General features: G+C 43.8%; 2 protein-coding genes across 12 annotated transcripts; one reads left to right on the top strand and one right to left on the bottom strand.

Moving 5' to 3' along the window:
• Positions 1–1255: 1255 nt before the first annotated feature.
• On the top strand, positions 1256–10267 carry eef2l2 (eukaryotic translation elongation factor 2, like 2). 3 transcript variants are annotated; one of them, XM_035436381.1, is made up of 15 exons: positions 1256–1535; positions 2732–2946; positions 3577–3758; positions 4619–4830; positions 4928–5112; positions 5517–5622; positions 5836–5949; positions 6508–6646; positions 6748–6943; positions 7195–7453; positions 7593–7700; positions 7855–8208; positions 8538–8720; positions 9323–9455; positions 9798–10267. In XM_035436381.1, the coding sequence occupies exons 1-15, from the start codon at positions 1533–1535 to the stop codon at positions 9989–9991; spliced, it is 2583 nt and encodes an 860-aa protein (XP_035292272.1). In that variant the 5' UTR covers positions 1256–1532; the 3' UTR covers positions 9992–10267. The 3 variants fall into 3 exon arrangements, with proteins under 3 accessions (XP_035292272.1, XP_035292274.1, XP_035292273.1); XM_035436383.1 differs by lacking the exons at positions 1256–1535; positions 3577–3758 and having other exon boundaries at positions 2812–2946; positions 9798–9991; XM_035436382.1 differs by lacking the exons at positions 1256–1535; positions 2732–2946; positions 3577–3758 and adding an exon at positions 3832–3859 and having other exon boundaries at positions 9798–9991.
• A 436-nt stretch (positions 10268–10703) lies between these two features.
• On the bottom strand, positions 10704–18048 carry pias2 (protein inhibitor of activated STAT, 2). 9 transcript variants are annotated; one of them, XM_035436392.1, is made up of 15 exons: positions 17917–18048; positions 16768–16856; positions 15635–15874; positions 14791–14875; positions 14651–14701; positions 14245–14335; positions 13874–14008; positions 13592–13697; positions 13223–13296; positions 12976–13136; positions 12748–12881; positions 12174–12354; positions 11892–12031; positions 11671–11702; positions 10704–11524 (listed from the first exon to the last, which is right to left on the bottom strand). In XM_035436392.1, the coding sequence occupies exons 2-15, from the start codon at positions 16784–16786 to the stop codon at positions 11339–11341; spliced, it is 1635 nt and encodes a 544-aa protein (XP_035292283.1). In that variant the 5' UTR covers positions 16787–16856; positions 17917–18048; the 3' UTR covers positions 10704–11338. The 9 variants fall into 9 exon arrangements, with proteins under 9 accessions (XP_035292283.1, XP_035292282.1, XP_035292288.1 ...); XM_035436391.1 differs by having other exon boundaries at positions 15635–16109; positions 17917–17970; XM_035436397.1 differs by lacking the exon at positions 16768–16856 and having other exon boundaries at positions 10704–11521; positions 15635–16109; positions 17917–18018.
• Between the last annotated feature and the right edge of the window lie 2486 nt (positions 18049–20534).

The raw sequence follows: 20534 nt of genomic DNA, 5'->3' as shown, positions 1-20534 counted from the left end.
ATGACAACCAAGAAAATAAATGAAAGAAAATAAATACATAATTTATTGCTATTGCAGATTGTTTGTGCATTCCAAAGACAACAGAATGTCCTAAATAAGAAACAAACTACTGGAGGACTTAGGAATCACTAGCAATCGGTCCGTCTGAAGAAAACATCAGAAAGTTATGACAGGATGATTGTAAGAGCTGTGGAGAAGAAAAAAAAAATAGTAATCGCTCATGCTCTCCATACATTGAGGGTGAAACCTCACATCAGCACCAAGAATAGGAAGGCGAGATTGGAATTTGCAAGAAAAAAAACAGATGAGCCTGATGATTTTTGGAAACAGGTCTCAAGGACAGATGAGACAGATATAAAACATTGCCAGAGTGATGGGAATGTGAAAGTTTGGAGAAATTTGGGGACTGCCCTAGACCCTTGGCATATTATTGTCAAGCATGGTGGAGGCAGTGTGATGGCTTGGGCCTGTATGGCTGCATCTGCATCTTTATTGATGATGTAGCCACTGATGGTTGCAGTAGAATTACAGAATCGTGGTCCACCAATATTCAGAGAAATGCCACCAAATTAATTGGAAGGACGCTTATGATGCACCAAGACAATAGCCCAAAACATAAAACAAACTCAACAAAGTAGCTTATCAGGAAGAAAAGGTGAAAGTGTTAAACACAGCAAAGTCAGTCGCCAGATTTAAACCCCATTGAACATGCTTTTCAGTTGTTCAAAAGGAATCTGTCCAAAACCCAAGCAAACACATAGAACTGAATGAGGTAGCGGTAAAAGCTTGGCAGAGCATCTCAGATGATCACACCATGCATCTAGTGTTGTCCAAGAGCCCCCGACTTGGTGCAGTCATGTAAGAAGTATGCAATGAAATAATGACCTTGCAAGTTAATAAATTTATAAAAACTTCCTTTGTCCCAGTACTGACTTGAAAGAGGGTAGGCTACTGTATATTGTCAATGGTACTGTTGTAATATAGTTAATTAGTTAAACAAAAATCATGAAATAAATGTAGACATTCTGAATTTTCCCTCGTCTGATACAAATATGATTAGTAAAGAAATGTGTCATGACTGTCCCAATTCTTTTGCATTTAACTGTGCGTGGGCGCACATATGGTGTATATATTTATATTTTATATATTTCAGTAAATGTAAATGTGATTAAATGAAAAGGTTTGTTAAACGTATATGTCTTTTGTGCTTGTATGAACGCATGAGGCTCCTCGAGCGTTGTTTAAAACGCTAGGATTTGTCTACCGCTAGTAGGTGGACCTGCGCATCGCTTCCACAGACGGGCAAAACCGCGTAGTTTTTATTCTGACGGGAGACAGTTATCGGTCGGATATCTGGGTCATATCGGTCCATATGACTTTTTCCACATGACCTCCACTGTACGGGGTGCCGCAGCATAAACTAAGATTCTACGTCATATTCACCCTCTTTTCCCCGAAGTCCTCCAGCGGAGAGGTGCAACCCGTATCTGCAACCGAAGGCCGAATCTCGAATTGGGGAGTTATTCGCCAAAATGGTGAGTATTTCTATTTAGCCATGTAATTTGTTATCACGACACAACTCCGAATACCATTATGTCGTGTGGTTGAAGCATAATGGGCTGCTTTATACGATTTTGGGCGTTTATATAAATTGTGTTTTCGATGACGTAATAACTATGGCAAGTGCAAGAACTAGAGCTGATGTTCAATATTAAAAGAAACACAATCATTTGAATTTTATCGGTAACCATTTTCGTTGGGGATGTTTTTCAAAAGTAGAAAATACAGCAACAAGGACACGTTTAGAGCACACACTAGATTGCTAGTTCAGTAGATAGCCTAATAAAATATTTCCATATTATTAGTCAACGTTGTTCTTCTTGGCTAAAATATTAAATTAATAAATAACTATATAGAAATGAACTAACTCATTCGGTGATTTTAACACGTTGTGTCTCGGTGTTTCCAGTTTTATTTTAAACAGTGTTTAGATTTGTGTGCAGTTATTTTTGGAGTATCTTGTGTCCCTGTAGGGGTATAAAGAAATTGGAATAATGTTACCCCCCTGTTATAAATAGCGAGTGCCCACCCACTTCTCCTCGCGTCAATCGTAGCTAACTTTATTTGCATGTTGTTATATGTTGAGATAGCGAAGCTTCTGGAACATAATAGGACATATTTTCATTTTAATCACGTTATTATTAGTTTTTTCTAGAATTCATCTTAAATAACGTTGCATGCTACAGTGCGGTGTTGCTGTCGTGCCGAGTATGGCGAGGGACGGTGTACTTCTGCAGTTAGCCTTCATTGTGGGATGATGGTGGCTGTGTTACTGCGGCAAATGTTATTTTGTATGAAATACATCTCAGTAGTTCCTCCTATGTACTCACATTTTCAAACAAGTGTAATATATTTTCCTTTAAAACAGTCTTTAGAAGGTGGCATCTTGTTGTATTGCAGAATGCCATAACTGTAAAAAAAATTACCGGCGGTGTGCAGTATTGCAACAGGGCCTGCGTAATCTTTTATACTCCCCTCCCCTTCCCCTAGTACCTAAACATAGGATAACAGTGCAGTGCAGCAATAGCATGACTTTGTAATAACTCGCCCCCCAAAAACACACACACACCACCACCACCAAAATGCTAATGTTTTTCAGCTGTACATTTTGCTGACTTTTTGTAAACAATGCATGTTTTTTTTTTTTTTTTTTTTAATTTCTTCCTAATAGGTGAACTTTACAGTTGACCAGATCCGGGCGATCATGGACAAGAAGTCCAATATTCGGAATATGTCTGTGATTGCCCATGTAGATCATGGAAAGTCTACTTTGACAGACTCTTTGGTGTGCAAGGCAGGCATTATTGCCTCTTCGCGTGCTGGAGAGACCAGATTCACTGACACAAGGAAAGACGAGCAAGAAAGATGCATCACCATAAAGTCAACGTAGGTATTCCTTTAGGTGACCGGAATTTGTGTGCATTGGTGTTGAATGTTATTGAATCAGAGCCCAGCATTTTTATCTCAAACCAACCTATTACCACTGTTGGCAATAACAAGAAAAGTATATTCATAAATGGATGTACTGATTGCACAATAGTTTGATTAGTGCATTAGTAGTCTCCAAAATACTGTCTATTAACTGTTTGATTACTCGTAAGGTAATGCACTTCAGATATCCAGGTATTTGGTGCGTACATATTTTTGGGTATTTTACTTTCTGTTGTTTGTAACTACAGCCAAGATGGTGGAGTTGCCGGTTACTTCGCAAAACGGCACCAAGGTTGTAAACGCATGTAAGGTGAAACAGATTCACAGGTCATGCACTGGGCCGTGGTAAAGAACAAACAAACGGCATATTTTTTTCACCTTACATGGGTCGCACACCTCTTATTAGATTGTTTAAAAGTGGAATTTAAGTCGTTTCCATTAACGCAAGTTTGCCAAGCTTCACAGTAGTGCCAGCTCACAAAATGCTTTAAACAGCAGCTAATGCATTTCACTGTGTAGGGAATGTGTGGCCTGTGGACTTCCCCTTGCAGTTAACGGTGTTGTTATGTGTCGCCTTCCTTACAGAGCTATTTCTCTGTACTATGAGCTCAAAGACAATGACTTGGCCTTCATCAAACAATGCAAGGATGGCTCTGGTTTCCTCATAAACCTGATTGACTCTCCTGGTCACGTCGATTTCTCCTCCGAAGTGACTGCTGCACTGCGGGTCACAGATGGTGCACTTGTAGTAGTAGACTGTGTATCAGGTACGACAGTACTTGGCTTCAGATCAAGCTGAAATACTTTTCCACCTGTTACACAGAGTACCATGCATCAAATATCCTTGGCTGCTGCATGAACACAACAGGTGCGCCTGTTAGGCTAAATAAAGCATTATTTCCGTTGCAGGTGAATGTAAATATGAAAGATGGATTATATGGAGATATGCAATTCTTTTTCAGTGTGTATATAGTGTTCCTTAATGTGAATGCAAATAGAACAGACAAAACATTTTTATTCTTGCATAAACAGTTTAATAGAAAACATCAGGGCTTATGCTTTTCTCTCAACAGTTACATTGTGCATAAATGTACAGTTTATTGCATATTAGACATAATGTTGAAACATTAATGTTATTCGTTCAATGTAAGGTTTTCAGATCTGGGAGTACAGTTATATCTGTGCATTGCAGGTTTAATTGCTTGAGTTATTAGTTGAAGTAACAAAATCACTCACTCTTGGGAATAAACAGTACATTTGTCTTGTTTTGTGGGACACCTGATATCACGGTTCATGCTGGTGCTGTTGCCCCTTCATCATTAGTTTGAGAACATTTCATGATCTCAAATGACAGTAATTGTAGAAGTTCAACCAGGTCAGCTGTTTTCCATAGCCTTGACCTCTTTTCAACATTGCTTCTACTGCAGCAACGCAAGGCCTGAAACATATTTCTTTAATTTTAATGCGTTTAGAGAGTGAGCTGTATTTTTACGATGCAGTAAATTTCCCTCGTGAAATAGTAAAAACGCAGCATGACCTCACTTCCTGTGAAAAAGTCAGTGTGGAATTAAGCACGACGGAACATTAGGGAATGAGTGACATCGTGAGTGTGTGTCTGTCACTCCAGGTGTGTGTGTGCAGACGGAGACCGTGTTGAGGCAAGCCATCGCCGAGAGGATCAAGCCGGTCCTGATGATGAACAAGATGGACCGGGCACTGCTGGAGCTTCAGCTGAAGCCCGACGAGCTATTCCAGACCTTCCAGCGGATCGTGGAGAACGTCAACGTCATCATCTCTACCTACGGAGAAGGGGAGCACGGACCAATGGGCAACATCATGGTGAGTCTCACAAGCCAGGGCTGAAAACAGGGGTGGGAGAGTGTCGTTCAGCCCCCCGAAATCCTGGCGTGACTCTCTGCTCCTGCGTGGAATCCAGGTGGACCCAGTGGTCGGCACCGTCGGATTCGGGTCGGGCCTCCACGGCTGGGCCTTCACCCTGAAGCAGTTTGCCGAGATGTACGTTGCGAAGTTCACCGCCAAGGGTGAGAAGAAGGCGGATCTGCCCCCAGCAGAGCGTGCCAGGAAAGTGGAGGACATGATGAAGAAGCTATGGGGAGACAAGTGAGTTCTTTCACCTGGACTAGTGCTGGAGAGCTGCAGGGTCAGCTGGTTTTTAGCTGTCGATCAGGTTCATTGATCCATTAAAGCAGCTGAAATCACCTCATCTGCTTTCCTCTGTCTAAATTGGTTTCTGAATTTAAGGTGAATACAAAAACCAACAGATCCTGTTCAGGTCCAAGGCTATAGACTCCTGGTCTGGACAAATGTTTTGTTTAGTAATGGGGAACCTCCTAAAACCTTGTAAATCATGGTAATGTTTCCATAATGGTTATGGTTCCATAAGTCTATGACATTTGCTGGCAATGTTTGTAGGAAAATGTTATATAACATTTCATTAATTATTAGAACTGCATGATTTTCAAATGGCTCAGTTTTTTATCCAGTGGGGATGTGTATTCTTGCAGGTACTTTGATCCTGCAGCTGGAAAATTCAGCAAGACGGCAACTAATGCAGAGGGCGCTAAGCTCCCAAGAACATTCTGCCAACTTGTTTTGGATCCCATCTTTAAGGTGCCTGTGTTACTTCAAATTACACATCTTCTTTGCCATGATCATTTGCTAGACAGGCCTTAAAGAAGCCCAGTGGAGCCTATAGGATTTTCTGGAATGATTTAGTGTTACCAGGCAAAAATAGTTTCTCCTTTTCTTGTATTTATGTCAGTTCTCCAGCTACTCTTTAACAGGCGACAAATGTATTTTGACTGTGGGTGCTCTTCGTGACAGGTATTTGATGCCATCATGAACTTCAAGAAGGAGGAGACTCAGAAGCTGATTGAGAAGCTGGACGTTAAGCTGGATGCAGATGACAAAGAGAAGGAGGGGAAGCCACTGTTGAAGGTACTGTGTGCTGAAATGGAGGACCATTAGATAAGTCTAACAAATCCTGAATAAAAAAAATTGAATCTATACTGCATGCTAATTGTGGTCTTAATAGAACTGTGAAAACATTTTTGGGATCAGGCAAGAAGATTTGGCGATAAACCTGCTCTTTATCTATATTATGTATAGATTCAGGATTAATTTGCTAAAAAAATCCTAATTCTTTTTTTATGTTTAATGGTCGGTGCAGCACAGCAAATTTAGCTTTGAGGGCTGAAATAGAGGTTGCTGGTTCACTTAGAGCACTGTTGTTTTACCCTTTAACAACACACATCTTGAAACCAGGTGTGTACATGACATGAAAATAAAGTGTAAATGCTAAAAAATAAATACAAACGATAAGGTAATCTTCTAAGTAAATAATGTAAATGTTTTTTTCTTGTCACTGATTTAATTTCCGTGTGATGGATGCATGTTGAGGATGAGTGTTGGTAAGTGCTGTGTCGTATGTACTGAGGCTCTGTAAGTATAAAGATGTTCAGTAAGCGTGGTAACGCCGCGTGCCCTGTCACTCAGGCTGTGATGCGCCGCTGGCTGCCCGCGGGCGAAGCCCTGCTCCAGATGATCACCATCCACCTGCCCTCCCCCGTCACGGCCCAGAAGTACCGCTGCGAGCTGCTGTACGAGGGACCGGGAGATGATGAGGCCGCTATGGGTGAGCGAGCTGCCTTTTATCACACACACACGTACACATGCACAAACACCCTTTCTCTCCCATCAACCGTCTTCAGTGACGTTCTCGTGGGCCTACTGCAGGCGTTAAGAACTGCGACCCCAAGGCTCCCCTCATGATGTACATCTCCAAGATGGTTCCCACCACCGACAAGGGCCGCTTCTACGCGTTCGGCCGCGTCTTCTCCGGCATAGTCGCCACCGGGCAGAAGGTGCGCATCATGGGCCCCAACTACACTCCTGGGAAGAAGGAGGACCTGTACCTGAAGCCTATCCAGAGGTCCGTTTGACTTATGGCCAACACAACTCACTTTGTGTATACACATATGTTCTATTGTAATGAATGTCTCGTAAAAACTGTTTAACTTAGTGATTTTTTTTCTTTTCCTTGTTTATAATTAATATTAAATTTTATTTGGGCTATATGTTGCATAGATTGTGACACTGTTGTTGCTTGCGTGGGTATATGGGTGTGCAGAAGATGACCGGGCTGGTTCTCACATGGAGGATCGATCTCTCCCGCTACCGTAGGACCATTCTGATGATGGGCCGCTACGTGGAGCCCATTGAGGACGTGCCCTGTGGGAACATCGTGGGGCTGGTGGGCGTGGACCAGTTCCTGGTGAAGACGGGCACTATCACCACCTACGAGCAGGCCCACAACATGCGCGTGATGAAGTTCAGCGTCAGCCCCGTGGTTCGCGTCGCCGTGGAGGCCAAGAACCCCGCCGACCTGCCCAAGCTGGTGGAGGGCCTCAAACGCCTGGCCAAGTCTGACCCCATGGTCCAGGTAGGCGTGAACTTCTCTAAACATATTTGGTTTCTTCTGCCCTTGCTCGATTGGTCGATTGGTGTGAAAAATGGGAGGAGCAGTTGGGTTTCCTTTACCAGCATTTGTTGACGCAGTGTGTTTGACCTGTGCACTACAGTGTATCATTGAAGAGTCAGGGGAGCACATTGTGGCTGGTGCCGGAGAGCTTCATTTGGAAATCTGTCTTAAAGACCTGGAGGAGGACCATGCTTGCATTCCCCTTAAGGTGAGCATCTCTCTCTGGCGTCTTCATTGGAAATGTATTCCGTTCGGCTCGTTAAAAAACGATTGACGCAAATACTGCACGTCTTGTTCAAGCCCTGTTTATAAATGCAAATTTGTGACTCGTGACAAACCACAGAGGCCTCTGGTTTCCGCAGAAATCCGACCCGGTGGTGTCTTACCGCGAAACGGTCAGCGACGAGTCGGACCAGGTGTGCTTGTCCAAGTCTCCCAACAAGCACAACCGGCTGTACCTGAAGGCGCGGCCCTTCCCAGATGGGCTGGCGGAGGACGTGGACAAGGGCGACGTGAGCGCCAGGCAAGAGCTCAAGCAGCGCGCCCGCTACCTGGCCGAGAAGTACGAGTGGGAGGTCGCCGAGGCCCGCAAGATCTGGTGCTTCGGGCCCGACGGGTCGGGACCCAACATGCTGGTGGACATCACCAAGGGAGTGCAGTACCTGAACGAGATCAAGGACAGCGTGGTGGCCGGGTTCCAGTGGGCGACCAAAGAGGTGAATCTCCTGAGGGGGGGCTTAAAAACATCCTTATCTGCCCTTATTTTTTTTTGAAGAGGACGACTAGATAAAGACATTGGTTTTTTTTACATTTTTTGTAGTTTTGATGCTCAATATTATGTTGCAATTACAGAATTCCTGAAAGACTTGGACGCAGTTATTTTTGTAATGCGAGGGAATTATAATTTGGTATTCCATATTGTTTTGTTTTTTTTTAACTGTAGGCCACCTTTAAATGGTAAAAGCAGCTCTGTAAATGCTGCTAAATTCATGATGTACTAATTTGGTAAATGATTTTCATTTTTCGCATCACTTCTTTCCCTCAGGGCGCCCTGTGCGAAGAGAACATGCGGGCGGTGCGCTTCGACATCCACGACGTCACCCTCCACGCCGACGCCATCCACCGGGGCGGGGGCCAGATCATCCCCACGGCCCGCCGGGTGCTGTACGCCTCGGTGCTCACTGCCCAGCCCCGGCTCATGGAGCCCATCTACCTGGTGGAGATCCAGGTGATCGAACGCCATCAATCCTGTGCCATCACAATGCCATTTAAATAAGGGACAAGCACAGTGAAGGGGACTTATAGCTTCACACCGCTTATGGCTGTACCGAAAAATTTTTTTTAATAACCAGGAACATCTGCCAATTTTGCTTTTCTTGGTTTCGTAACCAATTTCAGATTCAGTATCATTCAAACTCTCTTTCAGTACGCAGAATAGTTCTGCTTTTCTCCCAGGGGAATTCATGCAAATTTAATCATTTAACAACTGTTCTGTAGTTGCAGTAATTTGTTTAAAACTGATCTGCAAAGGCTCCTGTGTTCAGATGTTGAGTCACTGTTCATCCGTTCGAGAGGCGGGATGGCAAGCACTGACAGCAGTGCGTCACACTGTAGAGAAAGGTGGCTTCTCCAGTGTGAAAATAGTTCCATACTTTGGAGTATGCATACCAAGCCAAAGCTAAATTTCATCTTAAGGCACAAGGCAATGTTATTAATGGTGAAGTTTCCCCTTCTTCTTTTGTGCATTTGTATGGAGCAATTGGAGAATATAATGTAATTTGGTTCAGATAATTTTATTCTTTAATTTTGTGGAAAACTCCTACCTTACAGTGCCCAGAACATGTCGTCGGAGGCATCTACGGTGTCCTGAACAGGAAAAGAGGCCACGTTTATGAAGAGTCCCAGGTTGCAGGAACACCCATATTTGTGGTGAAGGCATACCTGCCCGTCAACGAATCATTTGGTAAGTTCACCAACACTCCGCACACAAATAATACTAAAAATAAAACATTTTGAACATAAAAGCCTTTTTTCAAAGCGGAACAAGGGGCAACTGCAACCATCTAAGCAGGTCGTGTTTGATCCAGTAGGCTGGAGAACTGCAGAAAACTACAGCAGCTACACCCGATCTGATAAGGAGCAGTTCTGTGCTTTAGGGGTTTGAAACTAAAGTTCAACTCCTGTGAAGTTGGTTGCAGTCACTCCAAATTGTTTTTTTTCTGTGTAAATGACCAGAAAATGGTTGGTAATGTTGACGCTCGAGACCTCATACAAGTGCTGTTAACGGAGGCCGTGCCTCGAACAGGTTTCACGGCGGACCTGCGGTCCAACACGGGCGGTCAGGCCTTCCCTCAGTGCGTGTTCGACCACTGGCAGATCCTGCCGGGCGACCCCTACGACGACAACAGCCGGCCCAGCCAGGTGGTGGCCGAGACCCGCAAGCGCAAGGGCCTGAAGGAGGGGATCCCGCCCCTCGACAACTACCTGGACAAGCTGTGAGCGCCGGGAACTCCCTGCTGCACAGACCCCGCCGCGCTAGCCCTGTAGCGCTAGCAGCGTAGCGCTCCGATTCAAATGTAAAAAAAAAAACTGCGCTGCGCTGCAGAGTAATAAACGCTAAACCACTACAAAAGGGAAGATAAAGCAAACGATAAAACTATTCTAAAAAAAAAAAACAGGCTACAGCTCCATTGAAACACTCTTTTTCTGTGCGGTCACCTTATCAAATAAAAATGAGCAGCTTGCTTCGTGTGGGCGTTTACAGAAAAAACGAAACCTCGCTGCCTTTGTGCTTTTCTTTTCGCTCTGATAAAATGTTAAATCAAATTAGAATGCTTGTTTCATATTTCTATGACAACCACAGCCGGAATGCACAACTCCCCCCCCCCCCCCCCCCCCCCCCCCCCCCCCCCCCGACTGACCCACATAAACTTGACGCTTTCTGTTTTATAACAAAGGCCTTACTTTACAAAAGGAAAGGATTCCACACAATAAACCCATTTGTGTTATGTTAACTCTCGTACAGTACTTGTGTATGAGTGAATTTCCCTGTCAATTGTAGCTGTCAATGTACACTCATCCAAGGCAAAGAAAATCAGCACTGTATGACTGCATCTTTTGTAAGGGACACTTGGATTACCTAATTTGGGAAACGGTGAATATGCATGATTGACAGCTGAGGACACAATTGCACCAAGCACAGACGCAGCAGTTTCTATTAACTGGGAAAATGTTTAATCCACTGGAGGACAGACAAGTCCAGTCCTTGAAGTCCCTTTATAAAATTAACTGCTGACACAATGCGGTAATACCCATTACAAACAAACAAACAAACAAACAAACCATATAAGTGCAAAGAGCTGAACTGCTGGTACAATCCAAGCAACCGACAACTTTTCTCCGCAGATGACCTCAGGCAGACAGAGAGGCCTTTCCCCCCCCAACACGTGTGTGCCACGCGTGTCCGGGAAGCTCATTTTATTGCTATATAACAGACTTGGCCTAGACAAAGAGAAACGAAAGTTGCATCGTATTAATCGGTTAATATCACGTCAAAGTTGAGCTGGCTCCCCGAGTGCTTGCGTCACACGTTCTGGGAACCGACCGTCGAAACAAAATACATTTACACACAACTGCTCAACATTCAACAGGCCACAGGCTGTCCTCCTTTACCCAACTCCTGGAAATTTCATTTCAGTGAAAAGGCAATGTACACAATTATTATTTTTAAATATAAAATAACCATCTTTCGCCGCTGCGAGGGGGTAAATGCACAGCCGAGTTCCGATAGCATACTGCCCATATTCGTACAGCCCTGTGAACTGTTGGAGGCTCCGTGGGCGTGGCTTAGTCCAGGGAGATGATGTCAGAGATGGTCCCGCATCCTCCTGTGATGACCCCGGTCTCGCTGTGGGAGGAGCTGGTGCTGTGGGCGGGGCCGTCGTACTGGCTCGAGGCGGGCATGAGGGTTCCGCCGGAGGCGGGGCTCAGCAGGGTGGGCGGGGCCAGAGACACCGGTGTGCGGTAGTGCTGCTGGACACGGAGGAAAAGTCTGGTCAAGCGCTTGTGCTTCTTCGCACAGAGGGAGGCTAACTGAGCATCAGAGCTAATGATGGTATGATTACACTGTCAATCACTAATTGCAGATGTCAAATTTTGGGTGGATGTATTTTACATACCTGTGGGTCTCCTTGAAATAACGAGAAAAAATCTAGATTTGGGGGAAAAAAAAGTTGTGTCAGCCACGGGAGAGATAACGTAGCAAACTTTTCATGTGATGCAGACATGTACACTTAGAAAACGTAATTCCTCCAGTGTGATATAGTTCTATCAATTTTGCACTTAGCATACACAGAAACAGAAACAGAAAAAAAATTGCTTAAAGCTTGAAAGGTCTTACTTTGCATGTCTGCAGGAATTGTGGATAAGGTAGAGTGGTGGAATGGAACTGCGTATTCGGCCAGTGAGGACGCTAGGTAGGACGTGTCCAAGGTCTGGATGTTTGGCACTCGCATCGTTGATGGCTGGTAGGTCAAAACCCTGAAGAAGTAAATGTGTGGGAAAAAAAAGAAACACAAATAAAGGTTTATCTTTTCCATATGAAGTATCGGGCAATTTAAGCTATGCTAGCACTTTCCATATGGTAGTATGGGGCCTGAAAAAGTCAGCTGTGGTAACTGACCCCTTCCCATGAATCTCCTCAGGCTTCGCCATGTAGAGGCACCTCTTCTTGAGTGGGGGGTCTTCCTCCTCCGGCTCTTCCTCGGAAGAGCTCTCCAGAGTGAGGTCGATGATGTCGGGCTTCTTGGCGCTGCTGGGCTCGCTGGGGGGCACCACGGCACACTGTCTGACCAGACTGGAGCCTGAGGACAAGCAGCAGTGCAGCCTAAAGAGTCTGCTTGAATACAGCCATGCCTCAAATACAGACCTCTGCTACATGCATAATCTACACCACGATACCTTCACATTTCTGATGTATTTATACGTCCTTAACAAGCGTATGGCTGGACAAACAGACTGTGTCTGTAGCAATAGCGTTGCATTAACACTATTAATGCCACTGATTGGCCAGAGGTTTAACTCAGCTGGTGTCCCAGGCTTAAATGAGTGCTGATTAGAGGGGAAGCAGTAACAGCACTACTGGCCTTGAGGTCCAGATTTGAGCGCCACTGGCTTAGCACCTTGGCTAGCAGCTTTCCTGCAGGAAATGCTGCATTACAAACTTCCAGAACCGCCTCTTCTGATCCAGTGCTTACTTTCCACTTTCGGGATACAATGCGACGACACCTTCAGGGCCTCCTTCTTGGGTTTCATGGAGCACCAGGACCCGTCTTCTTGGAACTTGATCTCGTCGAAGTCCGAGCAGCTGTTGAGGATCTCCATGAAGAGCCTACGGGAGAAACGAGACGGGCTCAGACGCGGAGGGGCCCCTCGTCGTTAGAAACGCCGCGCGCCGGCGTTAGCGGACGGCGGTTCCGGCTCACCCATCGATGATGAGCGTCTCGTAGGCGGCCTTCTTGTCGCAGACGGGGCAGATCCAGGTGGGCTTCTTCTCGTTCATCTGCAGGTAGAGCGCCGCGTCGAAGCACTGGAGGTGCGAGCAGGTGGCCGCTCGACACGGCACCGTCAGCCGCATTTTACCCAGCTGCAAAACCGCAAAAACTGTTCAACTTCACATGCTGAAAGCGCATCTTTTACAATGGGGGTTTTTTTTAAGTGATGGAAACTCACCGGACACATAAGAGAGACCCGTAAACTGGTTGTGGCTACCTCACTGTCGGGGTCTGCGGTCAGCTTTTCTTTTACTGAAACAAACGAGAAAGACACTGAGGTTCAAAGCCTGCTGGAAGAAGTGAGGAGAGCTCTTTAACAGCACTCAACACTGTGAGTCCAACAGCTGAACAGATACTGTGTAGCAAAGAATACGGTAAACTTTTGAACAAACGTTGAGTTGTACTTTGTGATTCAACACTCCTCCAACAACTAATAGCCAAAAGATCAGCCAGAGTTGAAATGTGTGATCCGAACATTAGCATTAAACAGACTCTTCCATCAGTATAGCAATACTTATTTTTATGATGCGCTGACTGAGCGTATTACTTAGTGCCCTTGAGTGATCGGGGTTCCGGATGCCCTTCATTTTCAACCTCTGCAGCAGCAGCGAAGACGTAAGCTGCCGCACCAGGTACACAGAAATGGAGTACGTCTGCAAGGAAAGCGCAAGAGAAGGGTATTTCATCAGCAATACGCTTCAGCATTCTGAACTGGCCAAACGTCTACGTGGCTTTGGATGCATGGGAGAGGGGCGTTTGAAGGCCCAGCATGCTGGAGGTTACTCTGAAGTAAACCCTGAATGGAAAGAACTATAAAATGGCACCTTACCTTTCCAATTTCAGGGGCCCACGTGATTGAAATCTGATTGGGCACAGCAGAGGATAACCTGACCAGGGAAGTGATGTTGAGAGGCCTGCCCGGTCTCTTCTGTTCCACTCCGTTCTTTGGAGGAGGAGCATAACCCTGCGGCAAAAGCAAGGACCATTCATAACTCAATCGCATTTGCAGAGGTACCAGAAAACAGGAGTCAAGTTACTTTTTACCTATTAAACCATTTTTAATTCTACATAGTGATCCATTTGAAGAATTCACAATGTTTTGTGCACTTTAGTAAATGACGTCAAAGCCAAAAACTCAGTATTCACACTAAATGTGTAGTTGAATAATATGTTGAGTAAATAGAGGCAGTTGTCACATACCGGCAGAGGGAAAAGCTTCCCGTTCACTTTAATGCACAAACTGTTGGGGTAATTGTCTTCTTGAAGGCAACTGGTCTCTGCAAGGCAAAACCTGACACCAAACAAAGAAGATATATTAGACAGTTGGAGAACACACAAATACATACTGGAACAGCAAAAAATAAATAAATAAAAATAATATATATTTTTTAAATGGCCTCAAACTGATGCATACCTGTGGGAGACAGCAACAAAAATATAGTTTATCTGAAGAAATTTAAAGTTTTTCAACGATCAAGTAAAAATTTATTTTCTGTGACAAAAGTTGCACATTGAAACACCCAGTAGGTAACAATGCAACATTTCTAATCCTTACAGTGCACCTGCTGTCTCTACATGGCAGTGCTGTGGTAGGAGTTTGTGTTACCTCAGCTGAATCTGGACCATGTAGTCTCTTCTGCCACCTGGGAGGAAATCCCTATGACAACAGAATTTAAAAAAATGTTTTATGTAGTGTCCAACTAATAATGAACTACTTGAGGAGCTTTAAGGAAAGAGAACCCTTACCTGGAAATGCAGACTTCTCTGACCTGTTGTGGGGTCAGGGCGAAGATGAAGTGCTTCTCCTGAAAGCGCTGGATACTACTGGCCCCTGCCATGAGATATCAAAACAATGTTCCCTAAATGCCAACTATGTGGCAAAATAAAACTTCATGAAGTACATTTCATAGGCAGTTTGTAACTCAAAGCGCACACAAAACTGTGAAATGGTCTAGTTCATGAAAAACATGCATTTCTATAAGTATTATTATCAAAATTATTATTATTATCATCATCTCAGAACAACTTTGATGACCATGCCTTTAAAATTTCCACAGCAGGTGTTACACACAAGGTAAGCTTCCCACCATTCAACAAAAACTCTGTCGAAAACAATCTCTTTGTGTTTGTGAGAGGAATTTATGCAAATGCAATTCATTCTAAAAAACCCAAAATGCTGGTGGGGCACAATGGTTTTCAGCACTAACAGATGAGAGGCCTCATTTAATATTTGCTCCCAGCTCAGACCAGCATAATAAGATGGCACGAAGAACCCTCTGACACGGCACTTCCTTGGGAAAATAGACAATCCTAACAGTATCGGACACCTGCTGCCTGCTTTTCTCTACAAGGTTTTCCAAGCCCTCTGCAGTCATGTGAGAGCTGAACATGCTCGGGCAAATGTCCATATGGATCTCCGATAATCAGTCTGACACAACGGCCCCGGACCATCAGTCTCTATACTTCAGTGGAGCTGAAATACAGAAGGTAAACACAGGCATGCCCAAGCTGTTGAACGCACTGGCCAAAAAACACAGGGCAAGAGGGCTTCCACGCACTCTCGGGCATGCTCCATACAAGGGCCACTAACCCAGGCTCGAAGGCTTGATCAGGACGTCCAGGACGTCGTAGAAGGGGAGGGGCTTCATCTGGACGTCGGGGTGGACGGGGGGGACGGGGGCCGCCGACTGCTGCATGTCCATGCCGGGCTTGGCGTCGTGCAGCAGCGCTGAGCCGCGGGCCGCTACCACCAGGTGCTGCGGCGCGGGGAGGGAGCCCCGCGGCTGCCGGGCGCCGAGCGCGAGCTCCGGGTCCAGGGCGGGGGGGCTGCCTTCCAGGGAAAAGACGGAGGGCTTGAGAGAGGACAGGTGGGGAAGACTGTCTACAGTTCGGGGGTAGCGCCGTCGATAGAGCTCCTTGATTTTGATCTGCACCGCCGGACTGCACCCGCTCTTTAGCAAATGCAAGGCCCGCAGGAGCAGCTCATGCTTGCGACCGCTCTTGTTCCGTCCGGCAAAGCCCAACAATACCTGTAGCTCTGACACTCGGAAACTCGATACCATATTCTGGAAATTAAATAGACAGACACATAAAAACATGGCACTGATATAGTTGATTAGTCAAATGGCATAAAAGAATGGCAACAAAAAAATGAAGATCCATCCCACCAAAACCGACTCAGGCAAAATGGAACAATTCCAGTTCTCACAATTTTATCTTTTTTTCAAGTGTCCGAGGTAGAAATTGAACCGTATGAAAATTTCCTGTGGCCTCCCTCTTTGTCGTTGAGGCCACAGGATTTTCAAGAACTGGAATTGTTCATGAAAGCAATGAAAATGCAGAAAAGGCAAGAGGCTTGCAGTTAAACAGATCCCGTTAATGCAATTCCCAAAAATTCCATTCCCATGCCATTAATCAATGGCATAGTCACACATAATTTTTCAGTCTTACTGAGTGTGCATGGCAACAATCAGCATTTTTTACTCAGTATCAATCCAGAGGTGAACAAGACCAGCCAAACAACTATCCAAGTTAACTCAGTTAATTAGTATATAACCCACTTATACCCAGATATATCTAACGACATAGATAGTTTGCAATTAGTTAGAGACATGAACAGAGGACTGCACTGAGTCTTTCCCTCTATCGTATCTGAAGTCATGACCCTCCCAATCAAACCCATTCCGAAACCCACAGAAGAAAAGTAAGAAAACCCCGACTGACCCTTCATTATATGGTCCATGCTTGATTGTTCTTACGTGTTTATCCTTTTTTTCCTTTACAAATCCTTACCAAATGTGACCGTAATGCATCTAAAATGTTAAGAATAATGCCAAACCCATTAGCTAGCTCGGAGGAAAACAAACACAGTAGACAAAACGTATGTTATGTGATCAATGTAGAAAACACGTTCGCTAGACTAGCTAACTTGGCTATTAAAGAGGTATGGTTAACGTTAGCTAGCTATTTTTGACGTAAACAAAATAAAACAGCAAACTTTACCGTGGGACAACGAGGAATTGTGGAACAGTGGTGTACAGTATGCATTAACGTTTACTAGCTTGCTAATCTGCAGCTAGACTAGAGTTAATTATTAGTGTTTTTCTTTTCTATACTATTAATTTAGCTAGCTCAATGCTACTATAGTCAAGACCGAGACTAGACACGCTGACGTTAAGTTGTACCAACAGCTGGATAAATTAGCCAGCATAAACAAAAGAGTAGCAAGCTAGTAAACAGATTCAAAACAGGGCACATAAGTCATAACTAAACATTCCACAATTCCACCCCATTCCGTACTTTAAATGATTCCAATGACACAAAATGACCTTCTTCATCAAGTTAAATATGAATAAGCTTTCAGCAAGACACGTATGGTTTCAGCCAGTCACCTAGCCAGACAGACTACAGTACATGATCTGCCCGGCTAGCTCACATGCTAATAATTTCAATATAGCTTGCTCATAAAAAAGTAGAAATTTCGAAGTGTAACAGATTATTTGGCAAACAAAACAACCTATAATAAAGTTCACGGTGTCGAACTGTATTGCTGATGGAAATGTTATATAACTAGTAAACTGTGTTTAAAGCTGATTAATAACACACTGGTAAATTCAACCATCAGTTAACGTTAATTCGTTGGGTTGCTAGTAGTGGCATTATGCTTAGTTTGCTAACAAACGTATAGTTTAATCAGTTCTACTTCAATAGGAGCAGAGGCCAAAACGATCTAGTACACATCCGGTTCATCATTAAAAATGGAAACCGTGAATATAATTGCTTAAAAGAAAACAATGTGTGAACACTCTATACTGTGATGCTGACATAATAAACCAGGCTTAAGACTATCGGCTATTATAGTATTTTTCCTACCCTTAGCTCCTCAAAATCCGCCATTTTCTTTCCGCGACCATCCTGCACTGCTACAGGGGCACTGATCACGTGACAACAGTAAAATTCGGAAGCCCTGGCCGAAACGGAGATCCCCGAACAATCAGCTGGTTAGTGTGGAACGCAAAACTGTGATGTGGACGTGCAATAATAGCTTACCCACTAAAGGTACTACAAGGATGAGTCCGTTTCAGAATTTAGTGCCAACTTCTGATCTTGATTATATATCTAGCTGTATCATCTGACACAGATCTGACACTTGTATGAGCACCAGCTACAACTGCTTACTGCAAGTGTGTCCTAAAGACGTTGCTGTGCTCATACAGGAGTGAACCAGCGAAGTTTACTGAGCTGTCAGAAAACTAAAACTAAGGCTGGAACGAAAACCAGCACACAGATCTATACCCTAGGACCGGAGTTGTACACTATGCTCCAAATAACCATTTTAAGGAGCTTAGATGTTAAGAAACTTTGATTTTGGTTACAATGAATATGAACTGATAAGGTGGTCTCTATTTGAAGGACAAATCAAAATAAATGTCTCATTTTACAGATCCAAAATTTATGAAAACTATAGCCTCTACAGGGACATCGTTGTCATAATGAAGCTTCAATTGACAGACCACAGTATAGAGAAAAAATGCTTGTGGCAGGAATCAAACAAATTAACTTTAAGCCATTAAATAATTTTCTACGAGGAAATTAGTATAGTTGTGCATACTATATTCCGTGAAATCCCCAAAATAGATTATTATTATTATTATTATTATCATCAATAATAATAATAATAATAATAATAATAATAATAAATTGTGGTAAAATTTGAGGTAAATGCTACCTCCAATTGTCATACACTATTCAACATTTTCTTTTACAGTACATAGCGGTGGCATGCATTTTAATTTAGCCAGCTAATTTTACGTTCAGAAAACAAACTGTTTATTTGTGAGATTTAATTTGGAGGTTCTAGCAGTCACCTATCCTATGGTGCTTGCTAGTATCCTTCAGCACATATTTTCCTTTCAGCTTATTTCCAACATTTCTTCCTGATTTCGGAACTCCCTCAATTCGAGATTCCTTTGACTCAGCGCTTGATTATAGGGCAATGTGGATATTTTGTCCATGGCTGATTTGTCTGACTCCACCCGCTTAGTTTTAGATTTCAGGTGTGCTTATGTCGGTGTGGCCAATCAGCGGTGATTCCTGCTCAGGAACACCTGGTGTAGGCTCTATAAAAGACCCTGTAATTCACCTCTCTGGTTGTCTCCCTATATAAGGGGGGACACTGGAATGTTAGTGCCCTACAGTCAACCACAGGTTTCCTTTTTCTTTATGCTTTTCTTTTTAATTCTTTGGTAAACTAATTTGTAATGGCCTTTTTGAAGTGGGGTCGTAACAGTGGATCACCTGTTGATCAGTGTCTTGGAGACTGGCGGCTAGTTGGTCATTGAGAGCAGCTGTGGCACATGTTGGCATTAAGAGGCAGGGAATGGCATATCCAGGTTCACTCCCGGTGTACACAGATGGGTCAAAGGCTCCAGAAAGCAGGAGAACCAACCATGCAGTTTTTAATTCCTCAATATGGAGTCACACTTGGTGAAAGTCTCGGGAATAATTTTCTGTATTTACTGCAGAATTCCAGGCGATTTGATGGGCTTTGGGGTGTTTGGAAGATATGTGGCCCGAACGAGTGGTGATCTGCTCAGGCTTGGTAGCAGCACTTGTATTAAAGAAAGGCAGTCAAAGGCTCATCCATTTCTTATGTCTGTCAATTGAGATGTGAGGTGTGAGTCCCAGCTATAGATGGTAGAAAAATATGCTGGCTCTGGCAGAACAGCAGAGGGATATATAGTCTTGGCCTATTTGTACTCTACTGGATTACATACGAAGGTGTAATGCACTGTGTGTTGGCAGGGTGAAAATTTTAGTCTCCTGTAGGTGGCAGTAATACGCTTTGCAGCATACAATCTGCCATTAAAACCCAAAAAGATAATATCCTAGTTAATCTTCTGATCCTGTCCTCTCTTGTATACCTTTCATATAGTAAATATAAATAGCAGTATTTCCCTTCTACGAACATTAACCTTCTGTAATCCTCAGTGTTCTCAGCACGTCTCTGTCACTGCCGTACATTTACTGTATATTAAAGCAGAATAGTTTGATGGCCAGTTGCACAGTAGAAAAGAAAGGCAACAGTTCATCATTGAATAAACCCTCGGTCCTGGGTTTGTTACTGTTATGCCCAGCCATGCTTTAGCAAAGAGCAAACATGTTATAGTGCCATCTACAATCAGAGCAAAGGCCATTTTAAGACACTAAGTATTTCTGTTTCTGTAACTGGATACATTTACCGGTGATGTAAAATATGAAATGTTGAATTAATCATGAAATATCCCATAGTACATAAGACAAGTCGTTCCAATTACATTCTGTCAGTGAGTTCAGTTGTAGTGGAATGTTGCCAACAAACCAAAAGACAAAGGAAGTCGTCCCAAACAGACATTTTGGTATGTGCACCAAAAATACATTCACCACAAATGAAATCCCACACACTGCCACAAGAGGGAGTCAAAACCTTTTTGATGAAAGAAGGAATTGAA

The sequence above is a fragment of the Anguilla anguilla genome, chromosome 10 (genome assembly GCF_013347855.1).
Source record: "Anguilla anguilla isolate fAngAng1 chromosome 10, fAngAng1.pri, whole genome shotgun sequence".
In the NCBI taxonomy this organism is placed as follows: domain Eukaryota; kingdom Metazoa; phylum Chordata; class Actinopteri; order Anguilliformes; family Anguillidae; genus Anguilla; species Anguilla anguilla.
This window is presented reverse-complemented; position numbering and strand designations above follow the sequence as displayed.